This window comes from Furipterus horrens, unplaced genomic scaffold, assembly GCF_987537825.1.
Source record: "Furipterus horrens unplaced genomic scaffold, mFurHor1.1.pri manual_scaffold_10, whole genome shotgun sequence".
Classification (NCBI taxonomy): Eukaryota; Metazoa; Chordata; class Mammalia; order Chiroptera; family Furipteridae; genus Furipterus; species Furipterus horrens.
In genome coordinates this window covers 4128411-4142873 of record NW_028327180.1, presented here as the reverse complement: position 1 = coordinate 4142873, position 14463 = coordinate 4128411, and the positions used below count along the sequence as shown (strand labels likewise).

The 14463-nt window shown below is 45.4% G+C and overlaps 1 protein-coding gene across 1 annotated transcript in view; it reads right to left on the bottom strand.

Moving 5' to 3' along the window:
- Positions 1–313: 313 nt before the first annotated feature.
- The window catches only part of LOC149999197 (protocadherin Fat 4), a 76356-nt gene continuing 62206 nt past the window's right edge, over positions 314–14463 (bottom strand). The window contains exons 14-17 of the mRNA XM_090289026.1: positions 12733–12857; positions 10641–10858; positions 5474–5735; positions 314–3287 (exon numbers count right to left, since the gene is read on the bottom strand). Of these exons, the coding sequence (XP_090145152.1) occupies positions 1429–3287; positions 5474–5735; positions 10641–10858; positions 12733–12857 (2464 nt within the window). The 3' untranslated portion in view covers positions 314–1428. The remainder of the gene's footprint in view (positions 3288–5473; positions 5736–10640; positions 10859–12732; positions 12858–14463) is intronic.

Genomic DNA, 14463 nt, shown 5'->3' with positions numbered 1-14463 from the left:
TTACACCGAGTTCATAACAATGGTGGTCCCACAAGGCCTGTCTAGTGGAGACTCATTATGCTCCAGGGAAGTCCAAGAACTCTGACAGGTAGAGAGGCATTAAAGCGACCTTAAAATATCTGTCCTGGCAATTATCCATACTCACGTTTTTTAAAAGAAAATGAGGCTGCCCACTTATAGTTCAACTGGCCCTGCCCTACTGACAAAGAGAGACTATTTGCAGTCAGGGGAGGAAATAAAATAGAGATGAAAATTTAACATTACACTATGAATGCAACATATTTTAAATAAATATTTTAATTCTATTGTTGGCATTTACAAGTAGAAAGCATACAGTATGTTACAAATATCAAAATGTGAAAAATATGAATGTTACATAAGTAACAAATGTAAAAAAAGTATTTTCTCACCTTCCCGGAAAGTAAGAAAACTATTCAGCATAGGAAAATATCAGTATCAAAAACACAGCTTAGGTGTAAAAAGAAAAAGTTTTTACACAGTATTAAAAATGATCTACAAAATAACAGAAAGTAAGAAGTGTTGAAATTGGACTTTATATAAATTATAAAAACTGGGTACTTGGGGTAAATGCTAAATGGTTGAAAAGTATGTCCAATCATAGGCTTTGCTTAAGTCGGTTCTTAAAATTTTAAAAGCATAGAACATTTTTCAATAAATAACTTTCAACAGTGTCTCTGAGAGGCGTGGCCGACGGCATTATTCCACGGCAGAAGGTGGCAGTGTTCTGGGCGCCACACGCAGTCACTTTGCTCCTCGTGGAAGCCCTGACGGAAGTCAGAAGACCATCATTGTTTACACACAAAAAAAAATTCAGAAGTTTTAACACCATTTCATAAGAAAGTCCTAAAGTGCTGAACAAAATGACTTCAGTTTAGTACCCACGGTCATGTAAAACGTATGCCAATCTTCAGACATCTCCGAGCAACACCGAGTCCGGGATCTGCGATTCTGAAGGTGTTAGTCCTTAAGTCTTTCGTTCGAGGATGGGAGGGGTCTTTGCTACGCTTTCGGGGGGCGGGTTCAACCTCCAGGACCTGGCGATGCAAAAGCTAGTAAGAGAACACAACGCAACAAAACACAGCCCCAGTGTGAGGGCGACGAGTTCACTCCGGCAACAGCAACGGCATTACTCCCTAAAATCACAAAGCCACAGAGGAGAGAAGAAACTTTTCTGAACGCCCCAGGAGACGTCACTAGTCACACAACACGATGCATGCAATGAAACAGAGTCGGCCGAGCGCATGAAACGGAAGTCCCTCGGGTCGGGTTCAGCAGCCCCGCGGTGACGATCCGTGAAAGCTGCCCCCCAGCGCGCGTCCTCCCTGGCCGGCCTCGCAGGGGTGACCGCCCTGCCCGGCGCCCGCGTTCTTCTGTGTTTGTCCCGGGCCCTCCCGCGCGCACCGGGGCTCACACGTACTGCTCCGCCTCGCCGTCCTTGGGGGCTGGCTGGCCCGTCCCACTCTTGCCGTCGTCGCTCGCTGCTGCTTTTTCGGGGAGAGATGCCAAATCTTTAAAAACATCCACGTAATGTCCAAAGCCAGGGCCCCAGTTCAAAAGGTTGTCCCAGTTGAAATTCCCCGCTTGCTGCCCAAGCTTGAGTGGCAGCGTGTTGTCGGCCACCGCGGGGGTCTGGGGGCCCCCGGGCGCGCCCTCGGCCCTGCGGCCGTGGTACCGGCGGGGCTTCAGCCTGGCGCCGTAGTTGTCCTCGTCGTCTGCATCGGACTCATTGACTTGCGACAACTTGGGCATCCGGGACGAGTACACCATGGGCTTCTCCCTGTCGTATTCCATCTCCGAGCACGTGAACGACTCGTGCGAGTCGCTGTCCGAGGAGGACTCGGGGGCGGGGATGCCGTCCGCGGGGTTCCTCGTCCGCGACAGGGGCCTCCGGCAGTCGTCCTCGGAGGAAGAGCGCCCGTGGTCCGCGCTGCAGATGCTCGGGTTCCTCGGGCGCGGCGTGTTGAGCCTCTCCACCTCCTCGATGGACAGCCCCACGGGGGGCGAAGCCTCCAGGGGGAGCTGCCCGATCGGCTGCTTCAGGCGGCTGCCGGGCCGGGAGCCGTGCGCGGCCAGGGCCTGCGGGCTCTTGCTCCTCCGGCCCAGCCTCGTGGCGTAGCCGAACAGGCCGGGCTGGCAGGGGTCGCCGTGCGCCTCGGCCGCGGCCCCGTCCCGCGCGGGCAGGTGCAGCTCCCGGGCCGGGCTGTGCCTGTAGAAGGTGGAGGCCTTGGAGAAGGGCGCGGGGCTGTGCCGCGGCAGCGCGTTCGGCGTGGGGCACGCGGAGTGGCTCAGGGAGCCGGGCCGCAGCGCCGGGCCGTAGGAGGGCTGGTAGGCCAGGCCGCCGGCCCCGAGGGGCATGGGCGACTGCCGCGCGAAGCCCAGCGGGCTGTGCCTCTGGATGGAGAACTTCGGGGTGTGGCTGCGGAACTGCTTGTAGTGCTGGATGATGTCGGCGTCCGACGGGGCGATGCTGCTGGCGTTGTCGATGTCGTAGTGCTCGATCTCCTGCTCCGGGGAGGCCAGCGGGGCGCTGGGGATGGTCTCGGCGCTGTGCGGGGTGTCGGTCTCGTCGTAGATGAGGTAGGGGTTCTCCCTCTCAATGATGTCGGGCTTGGGGTTCCCCTCCGGCTGCTTCCGCACGGGCATGTCGTCCCCGTAGGGCGGGATGTTGTCGGGGTCGTCGAACGCGACGTTCTCGCTGCCCTTCTTCTTCTTCTCCTTGGGCTTCTTCTCCTCCTTGGGGCCGCTGGCCCTCCTGCCCCGGCACTGGTTGCAGAGAATGAGGCTGAGGACCAGGAGGGCCAGCACCGTGGCGCAGCTGCCCACGATGGCGGGCACGGCCCACAGCGGCAGCGACAGCTCTTCGGGGCCGGGACTCAGCACACAGACGTGCCCTCCGGGGCTCCCCGCCTTGCACAGCCGCCCCTGAGGACAGACGACGCCGAGGCAGGCCACCACCGTCTCGCAGGTCCTGCCGGTGTGCGACTCGGGGCAGCTGCAGGTGAAGCCGGCGTGCAGGCCGGGCTCGCAGCTGCCGGCGTTCTGGCACGGGTGCGAGGCGCAGTCCCCGGGGGGCACGCACTTGTAGGCGTGCCACTGGTTGATGCACAGCAAGTCGCCCCAGCAGGGGTTGCTGGCGCAGATGTTCGGCCCCCGACAGCCGACCTTCACGGACGGGTCCGTCCTGGAGATGGAGGCCAGGCTGTGCTTCCCGCTGAAGGGCAGGCTTTCCCTGCCGTAGAGCACGGACGCGATGCAGCCGTCAAACCCTGCGGGAAGGAGGAGGAGGAGGGCGGCTTAGAGAAAACCGGAGGCCAACGGCAGTGATCTCTGCATCTGACCGCCTACCTTCTTAGCAAGGTGGGGCAGATGATCAGGACCCAACTATAGGGGGGCGGGGGGGGGGCAGGCTCCAACCCTTCCCTTTCTGAAGATTTACGAACGACTCAGACAGGCTGGGTTTGCTTCTTCTCCCTCTTCATATTTATTTAATTATCTGTTTGTTTTACTTTTATAGTCTATACCAAGAACTTCATACCCAGAAATAAAATTTATCTTAACAAATACTTATAAAGAACAAAAAATAGGCCAATAGCTTCAATCTTTAGATCACCGAGGTGATGTTGCTCCCAAGGGGTTAAGTATAGGTTCTTGGGCAGCAAAAGAAAAATCTTAGCTACTACAGTAGTTTGCGTGTCTTGAAAGGGCAGATATAGTATAGCTCTATATTTCATGAGGTGGGGCCAGTGGAGGTTAGAAAAAAATATATCTAAAATGGTTCCTTAGAGGGTAATGATAATTTTTTTAAGACGTTGAGAGACACTTTGATAGACTAATATTTGTGCTAAATATTTGGTAGAATAACATTTGTTAGACTAAGGTTTGTGCTGATATTGCTAATGCTCTCATCCCAGAGCCCAAGACTCTATTTTGTTGCTAACAAAATACATGCTTTACATGACTTGTTTTCCTAAAACGTCCCAACAAATTAACATTCATGTGCTCAAATAAGCTAAATAGAAACAGCTTATCACCTGGACTTGGACTTTGATGCCCGGACTCCATTACTCTCCCATGCAGTTTTCAAGTATTCTCTCTCCCGATGCGTCATTCTACCCCAGTGACCTTTCCACCCCTGATCCGCTGTTTTCCACGAGCCGTGACACCTGCATCTGTCCCTGCTCTCCTGGTGTTCTCCCCTGACTCCCATGCTGGGGGCTCCTTTCCTTCCCATCCCATCACACCCATGCCCAGTCCTTCAATCACTTCCTTGGCGCTGATAACTCCTCATACATATTTCCAGCTGGAGTCCTCTCCTGATTGCAGCCCACCTACGGAAAGGTCTTTCCCAGAGGTGCTCCACGCCCCAAAATGTCCCCAACCAAAATCCTGATGTTTCCCAAGGACCCGTTTCTTTTTGTTCTGTTCTGTACTTGCCTTTCTCTGTGGCACTGCCCTTCTCTAGCTGAAAAGTCAGAAATCTCCCTGACTTTCCCCCAAGTCAACAACAGTCTGGTTGATTTAAATTTTTAAAATACTTCTTCCCTATCCACTTCTCTACAACTCTTCTGCCACTACACTAGTTCAAGCTCACACAATCCCATGTCTACGTCGCTGCAGTGTCCTCCCAACTAAGGGACGTAAGTCCTCCAGTGCCCGCCAGCGCACTCTCCATGGTGGGGTCTGGAAGATCTTTAACATCACTGGACGCTCCTAAGACAATTTTTCAGTAAGTTCCCAGTGCCCTAAGAATAAGACCAAAACTACATCATGGTCTAGAAGACCCCACTTCATTCCCCAACTTCATCTTTTACCCATGAGGTCAGCCCCCAACGTGCTGGGTTCTATGATCCTGGACTTACTCTACTTTTTATTTTGTTTTTAGTTCTTATTAATATGATTTAATCTTTCATATTCTCCCATTCTCATCTTCATAGTCTGGATTTAAGTAAAGATGTCAATTTTCCAGGAAAGTTTTTTTTTCTCCTTTCTGGCCAATCTCTTAGGATTGTATATTCTTCCTTCACATCATTTGTTAAAGCTTAAAATAACACATTAACTTGTATAATGATTTGAGTACAGTGTGTCTCCCTTACTGGCCTCCTGTTCTATGAGGAAGGTAGCTGTTTATTCAGTCCACCCTTGCACTCCCAGGGGCCAGGACAGGGCTCAGTGACCTCTGTCGTGTGAATGAGCAAATGTATGAATACGTGAATAAGTGTATAAATAAATGCGTGGTGGACAAGAGAACCATCAAAGCCCCACGGGCTGAATTACCACTTGGTAGACCAAATGCACGTGTCCAAAGTAAGTGACAGCTGATAACCCATCATGCACTTTCTAAAGACAGTTATTATGACAGTCTTAGACTATTCATAATATTTCAGAAATCCAACAACTTTTAAAGAATGAACTTTACCTTTCCTTTGTGAATGCACTCAACACAAGCATTTACCTGTCTGAGTGTCTCGATGAGCTTGATTGGGTGGAATTCCTCCAAGGGATATCGTGAGAACGTCGAGGCCACCAAAATCCTGAGTAGGGTGGACAATATCTTTGTTGTATATCCTGTCGACAGACAAAACTGTGGCTGTTCCATTTTTTCCAATTAGAAAAGTATGCCAGTGGCCGTCAGCGACATACACCTCCGGGATATTTCTCTCCACCTTCCCCGCAATTCCTGCATCTGACGTGAAATGTACTTTGCCATTCTTAATCTATAAACATATTAAAATATTGTACAATTAACTACAATATGCTTGAATAAAAATAAAATAAAAGCGAAATAAAACCTTAAAATATTGATCAATTAAAAGCAGACAGAAGAGGTGACGAGACTGGCTGTACTGGAGTGTATTTGTTACAGAATCCCTGGCTGCTCCAATTGAAAACAAACCCACGGGCTCTTTAGCTAGGGGTCCGATTGCCCGCCGCCGGAATTACAACTCTTAATACTTCAGTTGAGTGAAAAGAAAATTGTTTATTTAACAGTTACACATATCCTTGCCTCCCCCCTACCAAACCTAGCCAGTTTTAGGGAGGTCAGAAACACTGTTTCCCCACTTCCCAAACACAGTTCAGCTTTGCCAGCGGCTGCCAATCATTCAATCTGATTGGGGAGGTCCTTTCTGTGATGTGGTGTCTTCAGCTCTCAATACAAAACCGCTGGGATTCTCAGCCTCCTTGCAAACTGTCTTCTTTCTGTAAACCGCGTGGACCTCCTCTCCTTCTCCAGAGCACCCCTGCAAACACCCGCCAGCGAGGGAGACCGCCCCAGAGCGCGCCCCCATAAAGTGTCCGCAGCTGCCTATATATCCCTGACTGCGTCCTCTGACGCAGTGGGTGTTGCCAACAGTTCTGACCATTCACAGAACCCCACATAGGCCCTGAGTGCTTTCCATACCGTCCCCTGGTTCAAGACGCCTCCCATCCACCTGAGGCCTTGGAAGCATCCAAGCAATTTTGCATAATGAAAGACACCAGCCACCAGCCTCAGGCGTGTGGAGGCATTCTGAAAGCTGCTTCCTTCTCCCCATCCCCCAGCCGCAAACTCCGGGGATTTTTGGACTCCCCTGTTTCTGTAACATATTTACCCATCAACCTCTATGAGTTTAGGTAATATATGCCTTCACGTTTAATAGTCTCAGTCATTTTCAAGGTGTCGTTATACTTGTACCTAATTATCCGAGATGTGTAGAATTATATTCTAGAATGCAACTGAGATAACGAGGTGAATACCCATTTTAAGATAAGTACATTAAAACGTTTTTGTGATTTGTTATAATTTAATGGCAATGGTGAAGGTAAAAAAAAATTGGTCAGTTTAGTAAATGGCTATAATGATCTAAAAAGGTAAAACTAGTTGCAAAAAAAAATCAATGCTTAGATAATAATGAAGCACATTTGGAAAAAATAAAGACAGCATAAATTATGTCTGTTATTTACATCAGTTATTGAGATTAAAAAATACTATGATGACTCAAGGGTGAATTCTTGATAATGAAGCGTCTGGGGAAGTCTTCACTCTGGCTCTCTCTTCCAACTTATCTAAGGGATATTTGGTGTCTATCACCTTGCCCACAAAGAACGTGGGGACACAGGATGCTCCTGCCCCTGTTTCCAACTACCAAGCCTCCAGCACTCTGAGTGGACACTTTGGAAAATAAAATAATTTATGAGTCAGATGAACATTCGGTTCAGAGAGCATCATCCCACCAAACTGCCAGGCAAAGCTGGTGTGTTGGCAAAGGGATGAAGGGACACCGAGTCTCAAATGACAGGCATGAAAGGATGGATCAGTTTATTTTGTCACTCAGATCCAATGCCATTTCTCCACGCAATACACACATCTGGTAGAACTAAAAATCAGTTCATTTGTACCGTGGAAAATATGCCTAATGCACTTACATATGTTATTCATATTGTAATATTTTATTAAAGCAGCGTCTCTAGCTAATAGTATATTTCAGTACCAAACTCAGATAGAAAAAAAGAGAGCTGTGGTTAAATGACAATAACATCTCATCAAACGGGCAACGTCTCATGACATATGGTAAAAACAGCAACTCCTCTCTGGTTACAGCCAGAGTTCCCTTTGGAAACGAGTCTCGGGAAGAGCCTTCTCCGGACTGCCTCTCCCACCTGACAGGTCACAAGGCGTTCGTCCCTGTGTCTGGCGAGGGAGGCTTCCGGACACAGCACAGAGCGGACTCCAGGAGAAGAGCGTGCCGTTCGTAACGGTTCCCTTTTCCCTGGTAACACTCTACCCAACCCCTGGGTTCTTGTTAACTTTCAAATCATCAGGCTAATGTTTTGCTTTATTTAGTCATTGGTTTATTTGTTGATTAATTGATGCTTTTTTATTTTTTTATTTTTTTAGAGAGAGGGGACGGAGGAAGAGCGGGAGAGAAACAGCGACTAGTGATCCCTCATCCCAAGTCTGTACGACATGCCTAGCCTCACTGAAAAACAGAAACCAACCAACAAGCTATGCACCCAAGCAGAAGACCTGACTGGGAGTAGACTGTCCACGTCTGTTCTTACAGAACTCCAAACATGGGGCTACAAGGCACGCCATGGAAGGGAGGGGGTTGGTGGAATCTCTACGGCAGCATCAAGCAGTGACCCACGAGTGTCCTTTCCCTCTGCTTTGCTCCCTGAGGAATCCCCTCCTTCACTTCTTTCGTATCTGAGCCGACCCTATCTCTTTATATATTCTCATCTGTTCTCGAAGGGCTATTGCTACCCACCGCTGACCCTCTCTCTGCCAAACGTATAGAATCCTGTTCATTCTTTTTATTTTTTCATTTTCATGCGATTGTGTATGTGACAAAGATGTTGACTGATTCAGAGTATGGAAAGGAAGGAAAGAAAGAAAAGAAAGGAAGGAACTGTCAGACAGTGAGCCAAACAAGAGGAGGAAGAAAACCAGGGGCCGAGGTCCCTGATAAGCTAACTGATAAGGGACGGCCCACTTGAACGGGCTTCCTGGGCTGCAGAAGCAGATATGTTCCTGTCATCCGTGTAACTTGCCTGCTAACAACGGCCACTCTTCCATTTATTTAGTTCTCCTTAGTCACTGCTTTGGGCTGTATTTTTTCCTTTTTATTTATTTTTTAATGTACTGAGTTCACCTGTCAAGCCCCCTAATTTCTGAAAAGTTGCTTTTCAAAATTTCATAGCAAAGCAAAGCGCATTTTGGTCCCATTAGTCATCATTCTTCCTCGTCAGCATTTCCTGCCCCGTGCGCTTCAGGGGGCTTGCTCCCAGCGCCGCTGCCCATGCAGGGCTCCACGGTGACAAAACGGACCCTGACATTCAGCCTCCTCCTCAAGGAAGAAAAACACTCGGTCACTGGTTTCTCCAGCCACAGTGTATTTTGTATGCCTTGGCTTAAAGAGACACTGTACAGAGATGTTTCATATGTCATGTAAATGGCACGAGGACTTGGCAGCAGCTCGGCCGATAAGGCCCAGAACTCCACGTCAGAGCCTCTCAGCGCACAGAAAAGATGTTTCTTGTAGACTGTGAAGGTCTATGTCTCTGTTTACTTCTTTACTTTCTTGGCTTCTAATACGCTTGTCAATGAAAATGATAAACACTGATTAATCACCTTACTGGGTGACTGGCGGGCTTTGCTTTGCTTTGCTTTGTGAATTCGGGCCTGAGGGACTCCTCTGTTGCGGGGTGCTGGGTACTGCACTGTAGGATATTTCGAGATATACCACCACCCTCCCCCACCCCCCCGGTCCATGACAGTGACAAGTGTCTGCAGACATTGCCAAATGTCCTGGCAGGGGAAAGTCCCTGCCCCCCCCCCCAACCCCCCAGTCGGGAATGACTAGCCTAAGGGATTATGAGAATTTTTAAAAGATTGGTATTATTATTATTTTTTTTACTTCTTATTAAAGATATGTACATGGAACATAACAACCAGTGTTGGCTTAGATAGAAATTTTGAGAATTTTGAAGATTAAAGGTGAACATCTGTTTTTATTTTTAGTATTATATGTGAATTAAGCCCAGCAGTTTCTATGCATTTTGATTTTTTTATCAACTAAGCTTTTAGTAATTTTCAAAATATTGATTTACAGGTGAAAAAACCATGAAATCATTTTTTAAAAGAATTTACCAAAATTGATATAAAATTACAAGTAAAATTATAATTATAAAATAATGTAGAAAGCAGTTAATATAATTAACTGAAAAAAAAAGATGATCTAAGAGATGTCTTATCTGTGGGATAAAAGCATAATAATAGTTTTAGAAATTAAGACTTCTGAGCTGATGGGAAATGCATATCTAATAAAATTATTCACTAGTGTAAGTGTAGTGTCTTACTTATAGCTGAGAAAAAAATAACAAATTATGTAAAAGCCTAATGATAAATCAATCCATTGTTTTCATGAAACATAATGTTTAAAATTTATTTATTTAAAAATTATTTGGAGAATTTAACTGTAATTTTACTAAAAATTGTTCCAAAGATACTTAATTTCACAGGATTTACCCAGATAGTAAATTGCGTATGTGCTCTAGAGTAAAGCCAGATAATTTCAAAATGTTTTTCCTTATTCTATTCCTGCCCTTTAATATACAGGGTGGGCAAAAGTAGGTTTACAGTTGTGCATACACAAAACAATTTATTCTTGTATTATTACATATTAATTATTGCATTATTTTCCACATGAACAGCTGCAAACCTACTTCTGCCTCACCCTGTACACATCAGGTATTTGAAATAATTCTTGGAGAAATGTATTTTTCCATTTCAAAGATATACTCTCTTTTTGTTTTCCTTTGTTTAACGGTAGGGAAAAAAACCAATGTAAGTTATTAGACAAAATAGATCACAAAAATTCTTTCTATGCTGGCCTACCTAGCAGTGGTCTCTGCTCTAAACCCAAGACAAAAGTGTTTAGAAATCACACCATTCAGATCTTTGTTACTCTGGCCGATGCCTGGGAAATAGTTAAGACAGATGACATTGGACTAGTGCCCAGCATCAGTCGGAACTCCAAGGGGCTGTGAAAGCCCAGGGCAGAGACTGCGGGAGAAGTGATTGAAACCCTGACGCAGCAGGCGGTCGGACCCAGTGACGGCACCGTGGGCTTTTCTTTTACCTTCACCGTGGTGTAATTGCTGCTTTCTTGGATGTGCATTAAAATGCCATTCTCGCTTCTCGTCCTGAACTTTACTTCCAGGCTGTTCACACCGAAAGGCTCCAGCGCGGCTCCTCGGACGCTCTGTCTTAACAGATACTCGCGCTTCTCGCTCTGGCTCATGTGGTAGTCCAGTCGCCCCCTGCCTCCCAACGACAGGGCGGTGTCGGGAGTGACCGCTGCAAGCCAACCGAGAGAGGGGAAAATAAGTGCGACCGGTGTTTCTCAAAGAGTGACTGTCAGTGACAGAACATCACAAAAGGGGACCATGAAAATATTAACGTTTAGAATTAATGTCCCCCACTCCTCCTATTGAAAGAAAAATTTCCACGTGTGAATTATTGTACGAGTTGATTTTAAGTGCTTAAATCCATTTCGGAACCATGAAATGCAACACATTTTACGACAGGCATTAATCATTTGGGAAATAGTCATTAAATATTTGATACTTGGTATAAATTATAAATATCTGAAGAGATAGCCACCTGTTAAATTTTGGGGAAATCCCAGTAATCATTATTTGTTGATAGGGGTTCACTGTGTTTGTAAAATTCGTAAGTGAATATATGTTTTCATAGTTAACATGATTTGCAGTCTTTAAAGTCTCTAGCACATTAGAAATTTGAAAGAAAAAAGTGTACCATCAAATATTTATTTTTGTAACTTTACAATTAGTAATTTTCTTGTAGAATATAATTTATCAACATGTATAATTATGATATATAATTATAACTTATGACAATCTGATAAACTGTTCACAATCCTGAAGTATGGAAGTTTGTATGGCCCTGTAACTAAAGAAAAGAAGCAAAATGAGTACAAAAAGGGTTTCCACGTTAAATGGTATATTTTAAAAAGGTAAATTTTATAGTATGTAAATTATATCTGTTTTTTAAGAAACAAGACATTTCTAAAGCCAATGACTCATTTTATATTCCAGATATAATCAGGTTCCTACTTATTAAATACTTTAAAAAATATTATGTGTTGAAGTGTTTTTTTCTTTTCTTTTCTTTTTTAATTGAGGGAGGGAAGGGGAAGGCGTCAGAGATAAGAGGGACGCTCCTGGTCCACCTTGAGGGGCCCAGAGGAGCAAGGGAAGGGGGAAAGGAGACAGGGGGAGGGAAGGGGAGAGAAGAAGGGGGATGGGGCAAGGGTGGAGACTCCTAGGTGCCCAGAAGGGCCGGTGGGAATTGCTTCCTGTTCTCTGTTTTTTTTCTATGGTTTAATTTTATCCTAAATAAACATAATTTTACCTCTGCTACTAACACCTTATTGATTATAGTATCCTTGATTTAATCACGAATTTCTATTCAGTCTCATATTATAATAGAACCAAATGGCTCTTTTAAAAAGTAGTCAGTTAAATGCAGTGATTTAAGTAGTAAGCACTTATTTGAAAACGCAGCAATTTTTTATAACAGAAAGCCCAGCAGGGTTCGTTAGTCAGTGAAATGGACAGCTTGGAATTAGAGAATGGCACCGTCTACTGATGGCTGGGACATCACACTGTCTTATTACCAGGAACACTGGCGTTTAGAAACAAATAACTAATAAAAGGATTTAAAAAGTATTATTCAAAACCAATTCTAATAACAAAGTTAAAATAAGAGTATCATTTTTAATTGTAATAGATTATAATGCATTGTATGATATTTTGAGCTGAGAATTCACTGGTTTATTATTTACACTTTCCTACCAAATCTAAAATATTCACCAGAGAAGTATTACCTGAAGGCAGATAATATGCAGCCTAAGTCTAAATATATCCTCTGGCCTTGTAAACTGCCTAGCAGTCGTACGGGTAAACAATAAGTAAATAATATATTTATAAACTGGAAACCAATGAGGCATTTAGTAAATAATTCTAAAGGGATGTCACTCTTCCTCAAGTTAAAAATGTAAATTTTAAAATATCACTATATTTCACCAATTACTGCCAATTTAGCATTTCCAATGAGCGAAGATGTAATCTAATGACATGTTTAGGTGCACATATTTACGCTCGGCATAGGTACGGTAACTCTGTGTGGCAGGAGAGACGCTTGCGTACATTTCTCACAGTATTTGCCCGTCAGTCCTTCGGCGCAGTCACACTGCTGCCAAGACCAGTGGTCCGTGCACGTGCCGCCGTGTTGGCAGGGGCGGTGTGTGCATGCCCCTTCCAGTCTAGGGCACCTGCAACGAGGGGGGGCATGGGTTAAAGTCACACACAAGCGCTTCTTCACCTGCTGAATTCCGTGCCCTTAATTTTTTGAAACTCAATTTACAGCTTCGTGCTAGCATCTAATCAAACTGGCACACGACCTGCCTCAGTCACAAGGGAGAAAATGAAACAGAATGACACCAGAAAGAAAACGAGGTGATAATTTCTTCCTTAAGTTAATTCTTGCCCTGCCCAGTGTGGCTTAGTAGGTTGGGTGTCATCCTGCAAGGTTAGAGGTTGACAGTTCAATTCTTGATCAGGGCACAGGCCTGGGCTGCGGGCCATGTCTCCAGTTGAGGAAGTGTGAGAGGCCACCACACACTGATGCTTCTCTCCCTCTCTTTCTCCCTCCCCTCCCCTCTCTCTAAAAGTAAATAAAATGTTTTTAAAATTAATTATTAATTGAACAAGACATCTTGGCCCAATAATCACTTTAGTTCATGTGATCTCTGGGCTACATATTTAAGAGCTCATCTCCTCCATCAGACAACTCATGCAGCTAATGTTCATTAAATGTCTACTCTACGCCAAGCACTATTCCAAGCATGGCAATAATGTGATGAAAAAAAATCCATGTGTTCACGAAATATTTATTTTTCCATTTGGGAGACATGGACAAAAACCAGAAAGTATTTAGAAAGAAGGAAGTTGTATGGAGAAAGTAAGATGGAGAATGGGTATTGGGAGTTTTGGGGGTTGCTGGATCTCTAGATGAGGCAGGGAAGGAAGGACCCATCATTATTGTAAAGACCTAGACAAAGTGAGAGAGCAAAGCGAGTCTGGGAGAAGATCGTCCCAAGCGCAGGAAAGAGCAAGTGAGAACGCCCTGTCACGTGTGAGAGGCACAGAGGGCACAGCGTGGACAGGGGGCAGAAAAACAAGGAGAAGTGCACAGCCATGCAGTAAGGAGCTAAGGGGAGGCCAGGGTCAGGGTGTGAGCTGACTCTGTCATCCTGGGTGCCAATAGACTGGGTGTGACACCTCTCAGGAGGAGAGGAGCCAAATGTAAGTCTGAAAGGTTGGGCTGAGTGGGTGGGTGGATTGAGATCTATTATTACCTAAGATAGGACAGCTGTGGAAGGAGTGGGTTGGGGAAGAGTCAGGAAGGAAGGCTGGAAGTTTAGTTTTAAACTTAAGTTTGAGATATTTGTTAGAAATACACACAGAAAAGTGAGTAGCATGCTGAATGTGAGGGTCGAAAGTTCCGAGGAGAGGCCAAGTTGATGATACTATTTAAGGGTCACCAACTTTAGAGATAGTAGTTAAAACCAAAGACTAGAAAGAGAGACTTCGAGAATGCATACAGACTCAAACTAGAAGAGGTTTAGAGGTGAAAAGAAGCATCAAAGTAGAAAACCAAAAGTATATCATGTGCACAAACCAATACAGAATTTTTAGACTTCTGGCCAAGATGCAGGCATAGGTAGATGCGCTTCACCTGCCACAACCATATGAAGGATTCCATTTACCTCAAAACAAAAAACAACCGGAACTACCAGAAAATCCAACAAATAAAAAAATAAAGAAGTAATACTCGTCCAGACAGGCAGAAAGGGTGGAGCCAGGAAGCCAGGGTGG